Below are 10,133 nucleotides of genomic sequence, written 5' to 3'. Positions count from 1 at the left end.
GAAAAATTTGCTAAATGTGAAGTAAGATTATTTAGGGGAGATATTTTGCACAGTATTGAAGGTAAGAACTAAACTCTTTTTGAGTATGTTGAAGGAGAGGAAGCTGGGAGAGAAATCAAGTAGAATATGCATTTCACTTACATTAGGTCCAATTTAACTGTTTTTGTAACATTTCACTATTACTATAAAGAAAGTAAGCATCTCCAAAGGATGGGAAGAATTACTGTCTGAATAAACTTTTCTCACACAGATTCATGGGATGACTAGCTTACTCCAGATACTAGAGATAGATGAGTTGAATCTCACCTGAAAGGCAACAAAATAGATCAGAAAGTTTGGATGGAAATCTTGTCTGAGCATTTTTGCTTTGTATGGGTTAAGAGGAAAAATGAAAAATCATATGGAGTCAGAGAACAGGAAGATTTCAGCTATTGGTATGGAAGATAAAGGACTTAAGAGTTTTGGTTTTCTTTAAAGAAAAAGAGCTGCTCTTAGAGGTAAAAAATTAGTGAGTTGTATATATCTCAGTTCAGAGGGAAAAGGAAAGAAAAAGGTAGAAAATATGAGGCATTTTTCAAAAGAAAATAAGGGCAATCAAGAAGGTTTAGAAAGGAGTTGAGTTTCAGCCCTGCTATGTTCAAGAGGCGTTCAAAATGTAGAAAAAGAAACAAGAGAAAAATTCTGTTGAACTGCAAGTAGGGCATGAGGAAAGAACATGAAGGAACAGTATGGCTTTGGTTCTTCACTTTAGGAGAGTTGCAAGAACAGAACAGATTATGTAAAATACAAAGCAGAGAAGGCAGCAAGTAAAAAAGACAGTCGTAAGTCCCAAGGTAAGACGTGGTTATGCTACAGAAATTACAGCAGAGACAGTGACTATGAAGAGACAGAGGGAGATGACACACCAAGAATATGATGTATCGTGATCCTTGGATGCTTCACATTGCTCAAATATAGTTATTTCCTTTTGCCTCCTTTCTGGTTACCATGGCATTAATACTCTAATTTAGTGGCATGCAGAGCAGCATGTAATAAGATCTGAGATCAGAGAGGTCAGTATACAGTATGAACGGTATGAAAATAAGTGGGAGTTCTCTGCCTCATTTGCTTTTCTTCGCCTATAATTTATATGAGATGTTTTTGCACTCCAGTCCTCTAACAGGACAAATAATTGAAAACATCATCCCTACATGGGAGCAATTGCTGCTGCTGGAAACGTTAACAATAAGGGAAATTTTAAGAAGCCCAGATGCTATCAGAGTTTTGCAGTGTCTAGCAGACTTTTGGGAAATGCTGCCTGCACTCATTTTAAATGAGGAAGTATTTCAGTTTTAGTGAAAAAAGACATGACCGCTTGTGTACAGCAGTTTTTGGCAGGCAGCTGGGCTTTATAAATGCCTCACTTTAAATTAAAAAAAAAAAACCCACAAATGTAGAACACAACTTCCAATACATCCTGATCACACAGAAACCACAGGTGGCAGTTCTCTCATGCACTAGCTCTGACTTGAGTTTGCAGATTAACAAAACACCACAAAACAACAGGAGCATTTTCTTTAGCAGGAGCAGGTGATGTTTAAATATCCTTACCATTGTTGCCTGTGGAGGAGTCAAACTGAACCTCAGGTGTTGAGTTTTCTGCAGGTGTAGAAGCTGCTGTTAGTCCCAGAATAAGTTGATCCACGTTGCTTCCCACTGGTTGCTGCTGATCAGAGCCGGCAGAGCTGAGGATCAGGAGACTTTTGCTCTGCTGCCCCATTCCCTCCTTGTGAAAGCTGAAATACTTTTGCTTCTCCTCTCCAAAATGGGGGCTAAAGGTCTCAAAAGGTCGGCCCTGCTTGTCAGCTGCTTTCTCCCAGGGTTTCAAATTTTTCTGAGCATAAGTGCCACCTGCCTTGCCACAGAAATTGGGCCCATGAGAAGGCAGAGGACCTTCACTCAGCAGGTTTTTCAACTCTTGTAGACTTTGTTTAGAAATGCCAGGTGTCCCTGTGAAGCACTCAGCAGTACTGTTCCCTTGTGTGGATACAGCACGACCCAGGGAGCCCATCTTCGTCACATGAAACTTTACAACTTTTTCTTTTGTACCACCCTGTTCTTCTGGCTTAGCCCCTGCCTGCTCACTGCCCTTTTCCCTCTGCACTGCCTCTGTGCAGCCACCTTTCCTGCACTCCTGGCAGGCAGTATGCTTGTGGGCTGCTTCATTTGAACTGCTGTATCTACTTCCTCCTTCATTTTTCCCACTATTTTTTTCCCAGTGTCAGCATTTTCCCGGTTTTCTTGTGTTTCTCCAGATGTGTCTTCTTTCACAGCACTGCCAGAATTGGAACTGCCATCACCACCTCTGTCCTTTTGCACTGGAGGAAAGGTAGAGGTGTTTTGGAGAGACCGGTCTGAAGGTGGTTCTGAGCAACCAGTGGTTCCTTTAAGGGGACAAGGATCTGGGATTTTTGAGGTGTGGGACAGCTCCATCTTCTCATTTTCTAAAGGAGGAACATACTTTGTAGGACCTTTGATTCCCTTTTTCTTTCTGAAACCACATATATTGTTGCCATCAACTTCATCACTGTCACTTTCAGATGTGTTCTGTAACCAGCAATAAAATATAGAGCCAAGTAATATGCATGAATGAAACATGGCAATGGAGTACTACCACCAGCTGCATTAACCTTGTAGCACTTCCATTACTACTTGCTGATGGAGGTCTCTGTGGGCACTTATTTTGATTCTTAAAAGTTCTCACAGAATTCTTTTTCTTACATTTTATTTAAAAAATAGTGAAAATGCTTTCATAATGTAGTTTTTAGGCATATTTAATTGATTTAATACAAGACATAGTACACTGTGTGACATCATTTGACAAACATATCCACTTTAAGTGGGAAAAAAATGTATTTTAATAATTACATTTAAGTATATTCCTGTTCATATTAAAAGCGTTTGTATTTATAAAGGAAATGTATTACCCTAAAACACAGAACAGTGGCAATTCTTATAATTGTAAAGATTGAAACCTGAAAATAAATGGTGTTAAATTAATTTCAGGATCTAATTTGGACAAATAACTGAACTTGCAGAGCAGCGGACAGAAGGAAATCTCATATTTGGATGTATAAACAGGAAAGAACCTGAAGATGATATTTGCCTTTATATATGACATAGACATAGTTTATATTGTAGTGGTGGGAATAGATTTTAAAATGGATGTAAACACGTGGAAAAGGTGCAAAAAGGAGCTACAAAAATTAATATGCTTGCATTATCACAAAAAAAATCAAGAAGTGTCTGGATCATTGTCCCTGCTAAGTATCCTGATCCAACTGCAAGTGTGGTTAATTTGATGGTGACAGGGAAACGGACAGAAAATCAAAACCAGACACATTTGAATTTAAAAAAATACCACAGATTTTAATATTGTGGGTGCTTAATTATTTCACACACTGTCAGAGTAGTGATTGAATTCTCCATCTCATATCTTAAAAAAAGACTCCCTAATGCAATTTAACAAAAATATAAATTACTCCATAGCCAATCATAAACTGTTATATTGCTTATGAATACCTACTCAAACATGCATTTAAGACATATTAACAGTCCTTAGTTTGCTTGGATTTGGCTAGAATTAAGACCTGTAAGGAAATCAAGGGATATCCTCTGAATGAGACCATTCTTTACCTTTTCCACAAAGGAATAATCTGTACTCTCTCCAATTTCTGAATTTCCAGAAGAAGGTATCTGCACAAAAGCAAAGTGAATGCCAGTCTGGGTAAGGCAAAAGAGATTCCTGTTGGCAGACAAAAGCACGTAGAAGAAAAGGCAGCAGCAGCTTATGTGTATATGGAAGGAAACAGTTACATGGCCCCCATTAAGGTCATTAACAATTTCCTTTCCCTACATTATTCCTTCCTATTTTCACTATTTTCCCATTATGCTATTTTCCATCATTATGTATTCAAAAAGGCTTATGAATTCTCTCCTAACACAGAACTCACAGAAATATTTCCTTCCTCCCTCCCCTTGCTCCGATTTTCCATGACACTCTGTACGTGCAGCTACTCTGGGAGTGTGCTGGGACATTGCTGTTAGCGTGGAAGGCATTTTGACCACCATCTCCATAGGGAGGATGAGCCACTCTGTGCCTGTAACTCCCATGCACATATCCTGGCAGTGATAGGCTCATGATACCCCCTTACAATCAAACACAATGACTGGCACATTCACAACAGAAGTTCATGCTTACTCCAGTTTCGCACTCAGTTTTTAATGAACCCATTTCTTCATCCAAGAGCTTTGGTTTATTCCTATAATAAACCCCATGATAACCCATAACATTATTCTGGGTGTTTGCTGACACCCCTACACATTCACTCATGCAGATAGATCCAATTCCTACAGCTCTGCATCATTTTGGAATAGAAATGTAATAAAAGAACTCTTCTGAACAGCAAACTGGACAAAAAATTATTATTATTATTCTGAATGATAATGAAGAATTTTGACACCTCTCTTAATAATATAAGAAAGGGAATGAAGCTGGGGAAGAAAAAGAAGGAATGGAGGATCATTGTCTGCTAAATGGAAAAACACAAATAATCCTAAAATACTCATCATAATAAATTTCTAGATATATATATAACTTTATCTAAGGGAAGTTAAGCACATCCTTTTTTTTTTAATACCTGTATACTGAAGTCAGACAGAAGATCATTTATCAAAATCAAAATGTCAGAAAACCACCTATCCACATAATTAGCCATTCTAAAGGATTTCGTGAGCACAAGGTACCATCCCCACATTATAATTCTTACCAAAATAAATTCCCTCTGAATAGAGATGAGTAGGATGAGGACTGATCACTGGTAACTTTGTTAATTCTTTTGAAACAAATCTCTAATAACTGATGTATCAACAGTAGTTTGCAGAGAGTTTATTTTCCATGAAGAGATAGACTGTGGTACTTCATTTTGATTATAGACCCAAAGATATGCTGTGCCCATTGCTCTTAAACAAAAACAGTGATAATTTTTACCTTCAAATAAACAAAACTCCTACAGTTATACAGAGAACAACCTATGCATTACTTTAGGTCCTCAGCACAAAGCACACCGCAACTTTGTGCAGGAAAATTACTTTGTTTCTAAATAAACTCAGATATTTATGGACTTTCATTTAGAAATCATTCACCATGTTTTCTGCAGTGAAATAAACAGGCCTGTGTTTGTTGCAAACTACCAACAGAGCATCTCTTCATATTAAAAACAGTCATATGCATGAGCTATGACACAAGCCTTATTTGTCTAGTAGTTTATGTGTTGTCTACCATCAGAAAAGGCTTAGTACCTGGGCACAGAGCGGGGACCACCCAGGAACAGGACTTATGAATTATCTGTTTAATTTTTTATTTCTTGAAAATTTTTTTCTATACAGAAGACAAGAGTGGTTAAGTGAAACAGCACCTTGAAAGAGATAGAGTGCAAGCGAGCTGGCTACAAATCATTACTTAATTTCATTGAACCCTGTGTCCTGCTATGCTGAAAGGAAAGCAAAATAGTCATGGTGTTAATATGGCAAAAGTTCTGACTACTTTCAATTTCCTCCTTGAATGTTCCTACATTTTTGTTGCTCTTCGGTAACAGTACCAGGAGATACTCAGGCTACTTGAAAGTTATTTTACCCAATGTTTATTTCATCAGTATTCAATATTTTTTTGCTTATTTTCAAATATTTACTGGCACCTTAAGCCAGAGGTCTTGGTAGTTTTGCAATTTGCTTCTGTGTGTTAGCAAGTGAATGCTTGGTCAGTGACTCAAATATTCCTGCCAGAAGAATTAGGTCCAAAATATAAATAGTGTGGACCACATTATGCAACAAATCTGAGATTTAGATTTTTCTTTCTAAGAGTTTTATCTGATGTTATTTGCCACCGATAGGCTTTGTTACTTCCCCAAGGTCTGATTTCTGTTATGATTGCTTGTCCCAGTGCCTCTACTTGTGCTGCTACATCAATCCCCTCTGCACTGGAGTTTGCACCCAGTAGGATCTCAGGCAGAGGTGGACCAGCTCAAGTCCTGCAAGAGGCAGGAAGAGTGGATCAGACTTCATTTCCCTTTATGGATAATCTCAACTCACACAAATAACAGCTTTGCTAGTCTTAACTGTGTACCTGCTGTGTCACTTCGAATACACAAGAGTCTCGGCATCTCTGACTATCAGCAGGGCATAAGGGTTGTATATTACAGCAACACATTAAGGCACCATGCAGGTAGGAAAAGAGAGAATAGAGGACAATGGCAGCAAATATTTCTGCACTGTGCAGATGGAATTGCTTGTTCTACTTAATTACATGCCACTTCTGGCATGCGATCAGGATTCTATGTTTGAGGGATATTTTATACCTTGTGGTAACACAAAACATAAATCTAATCAGTTTGTGTTCATTTTTAGACTTTGTACAGCTCTGGAGTGGAACATTAGCTATACCATGAAATACAGTACTGCTAAAAGGCAGCTCATCTGTAAACCTTCCAATCCAAAAGCTGATAGCATTGGAAATGTAAAGTGTTGCCTTTGGGAGGAGTAACAAATGCTGAGGTTTTTAGTGTGTGAAAATTAAGGGCAATTCTGGAACTTTTGCCTTAAAAAGATTTTATAGGTAACTGAAAATGTATCTATGGTGTTTTATGAGGCAAATTTTGGAGGCTGCAGATGAAACCTTCTATTTTTCTCCTACTTTTTGTTTGTGTCATGACTTCAGGCAACACTGCAAATACTGTTGTGGTTTATAAACCTCCCTCAAAAACATACTGACAAAAAGAGACAGGGAAATGAGAAAAAGAAACTCACAGAAAAGCTTTTGAAAAGGCAAAAAAGAGAGAAAGGGAGTTTTAGTTTAAAAGATACTCTGAGTAACTGTAGATGAGTAGCTGCACGAGGATTTCTATCATAGGAAAAGGTGAGAGACAAGGTACAACTCTATCAGGTACTTTAGTATATCTAATCAACAAAATAACTCAATGTTCCTACAACTGGCTACCCAAAAAAGTGAAGCAAGCATTCAATAATTCAATGGGGTCTCAGTCACATTTTTGGTTTTTGTTTCAGATCATTAACTGATTTTAGCCATTATTTTAACTGACTGATAAGAGGTCAAATTGTGATGATCTTCCTGAGTTGGTGCTATAGATTTTTCAAGAACAGAAGATTAATTTTGAAAAGAACATCAAAATGTCAAAACTTGGTATAACTAAGAAGTAACTAAGATTTGGTTGGCTGAATTTTTGTTTATGAAAAGTTAACTGTTTCACTTAGGTTTGATTTTTTTTTTAATCATATAAAACACTGTCGAAAAACTGAAATGAAATGTTTCCAGTCTAAAAAAATCTAAAACTATTGTTCAAGTACTGTTGACATGTGACATTATTCACATTGTTTGAACGTTTTTCCAGTTCTAATTCAAAAGTCACAATTTTCCACAGTATTGCAAATGCTGTGAAACTCTAAATGCTGAGAAACTTTTTCTGTCCCACTCTGGCTGTTACCAGGTTACCCTTTACAGCTCCCCCAGGCTGGTACATCAAGTTTATTTACACTGTATGTGTAGTAATGAATTTCAAAAACTTGAAGCCAAGTCAGCAGGAGATGCTGTTTAAGACCTCACACAACAGCACCCATAAAGAAAACAGCCCTGTGTCCAAGTACTTTCCCTGCCCCTTCCCCTGGCATGTGGAAAGCATCACCCAGCTGCTTCCCCAGCAACCAGACAGCAAAGGAGCAGAGGATGCAGAAATAAATCATGTACTTGTGAGAATTAATGCAGCTCCACTGGAGTCACCAGAGCCACAAAGATTTAAACCAGGAGAGAGTCTGGCCATGGAGTTGTACCAAGGACAACACAGATGTTTACACAAGGAGCATCTCCAGGCACAGAGAGGGATTTTGAATCTTGGGTACAATGCTAAAAGAATGCATGTGATGATAAACAGACACTGGTGCCTTGTAAGCTAGAAACATGAGGATCACAGTGCATTGTCAAGATATTGCTGTGACTAATTTCTCCCTCAGTGACCTTGTTTGATAAAGTGCCTCTTTGAGAGTGATTTACTGCTATGAAAACCTCCTAGAGAAGGACCTGAAAGTGGTATAAATATTAGATACATCTGATTATTTTGCTGTTGGAGAAGCTGAAGCACAAATTTGCCATAGGTCAAGGGAAATGTGTGACAAGGTGAGGAGCAGAAGAAAAGTCTCCTTCCTTCTTTAAAACTTTTAAAAATAGTCAAGGGTATTAACATCCTTCAGGTGAAAATTGATGGAGTGAGGTTAGTTCACAATATTGTGCTACTTATTTGCAAATCCAACATTTGCCTTTATCTGCTACACCCATTCAAAGCCTTCACACTATATATGCCATTTTCAGATGAGCTTCTTGAGGTCACTGATTCTCTTGCTGCCTCAAAGCAGCAGAGCTGTCCTTGTGACAAGATTATTTGCAATTACTTTCCCTTGGACTATGCCACCCGCATTGTGTTTGAAAAAAAAACCCCTCAAGTAAGGTAGAGCCTCAAAATGCGTAAGCTAATCCTGTCTTCACAGTGATTTGGGACCACAGAAGTACAAATTCAGGACTAGAATCTGTTTTAAAATAAAACTCATAGAAACTGAGCAGCTCCACTTAGGTCAGTAACCTAACTCAGGAGCATCATTTTCTAATCCATGTCAGATCCTGGTCCATAAATTATAGTGCTTTCTTTTACATTAATGAAGTCAAAGCTAATCTGTTTTTCCATTAATATTAATAGGATCAGATTTTAGACATCTATTTCTGTTACTCTTGATGAAGTTATAAATTAAATCAATAGAAACTCAAAATGTCTTAGAGATGCTTCCTAAGGCAAATGGGTTTTTCAGCTTAAACAAGAAGCCTTTCTTTGACCTGCATTTCCTTCAGAATTAAACTATTCTCAACATCCATGCATGAAGAGCCTTGCACATAATTCACAATTAAGTATGCCCTCACTTGGAATCTTGAGGTGCATGGAAGAAGTATTTTATATCAGTATATCTGTTTGGAAATCATTCATGATCAGTCTCTTACCTGTTGAGTAAGGTCTTCCTTTTTGTTCATGTCCACTTCATTCTAGTTCAGGTCACCATTAGAAATGGCCTAGTAGAAATCTAGTAGAAAGACATCCCATATTTATAGGCACAGATACAATAAAGGTTAGTTCAAACAGAATTGCTGTAAAGTTCTTTTCCCAGAAGGCCATGCAGATGATGAACTATGAAGAGCAACCCCAACATGTCGTGACCAAGAGCACTGCTTTCTGGAACAGAGTTAAAGTGATACACTGACAAACACACATTATTAGCTGCCTGCCTGCCTGGAAACAAAGACAACTGAGTATAAAACTGTTTTGCTCAACTTTTCTCCTCACAAAAGGCTTTTGTCCTGTAACAAGCCATTTCTGTTCTGGAATAGAAGCTATTGTTAGGCTCCTTAGAGGTAAAACCTATACTGGGCATTATAACAGCAGTATATTTTTGAGGCACATGGACAGGGATTTGATGGGCACAGCATACTGCAAGAACAGCATGCAGCACCAGCCTGTTATTCTAGATGCTTGTATATTGTTAATATTGGTGTATCTCGTTGTTAATATTGGTGTATCTCCTCCTGGGGAGGAGTCTTTTTTGCATTAGATCTCTAAAAATATTTCAAAGATTAGATAGTGAAGCTTGTCTTTCTTACTTTTTTTATTTATCAGGTTTAATATTAATTCAAAGGGCTGTGTTTAACTGTCATTTCATTCATTTTAGTTATTTTAGCTGACATAACATTACAGGATGGCCATATCTTGTGTCGTTACAGCAACCCTTCCTGACAACCCATCACTCAATAAATTCAAGTAAATATGAAATTCAGATTGGCTTTTCTCTATGTGAAAACTCAGGTTTGGCAATTTTTAATAATTTCAAAGCAATAAAATTAAAAAAAAATAAAAGTTTGTTAAAATATCAAAATAAAAATAATGACTATGCATTAGGAGCTATAATTCACAAAAATCTTAGGTATCGACAGTCAAATGCATAAATGTAAATGCTCAAGCCCCAAACTGTGATTCTGAAAATCCTTC

General features: G+C 37.6%; 1 protein-coding gene across 1 annotated transcript in view; it reads right to left on the bottom strand.

The window, feature by feature from the left end:
- The window catches only part of LGSN (lengsin, lens protein with glutamine synthetase domain), a 22,107-nt gene extending 12,983 nt beyond the window's left edge, over positions 1–9,124 (bottom strand). The window contains 3 exon segments of the mRNA XM_050316318.1: positions 1,591–2,157; positions 2,160–2,586; positions 9,095–9,124. Coding sequence (XP_050172275.1) covers positions 1,591–2,157; positions 2,160–2,586; positions 9,095–9,124 — 1,024 coding nt within the window.
- Positions 9,125–10,133: the final 1,009 nt, after the last annotated feature.

Source organism: Myiozetetes cayanensis, unplaced genomic scaffold (assembly GCF_022539395.1).
Source record: "Myiozetetes cayanensis isolate MyiCay16 unplaced genomic scaffold, myiCay2020 scf2-11, whole genome shotgun sequence".
Lineage (NCBI taxonomy): Eukaryota > Metazoa > Chordata > Aves > Passeriformes > Tyrannidae > Myiozetetes > Myiozetetes cayanensis.
This window is presented reverse-complemented; position numbering and strand designations above follow the sequence as displayed.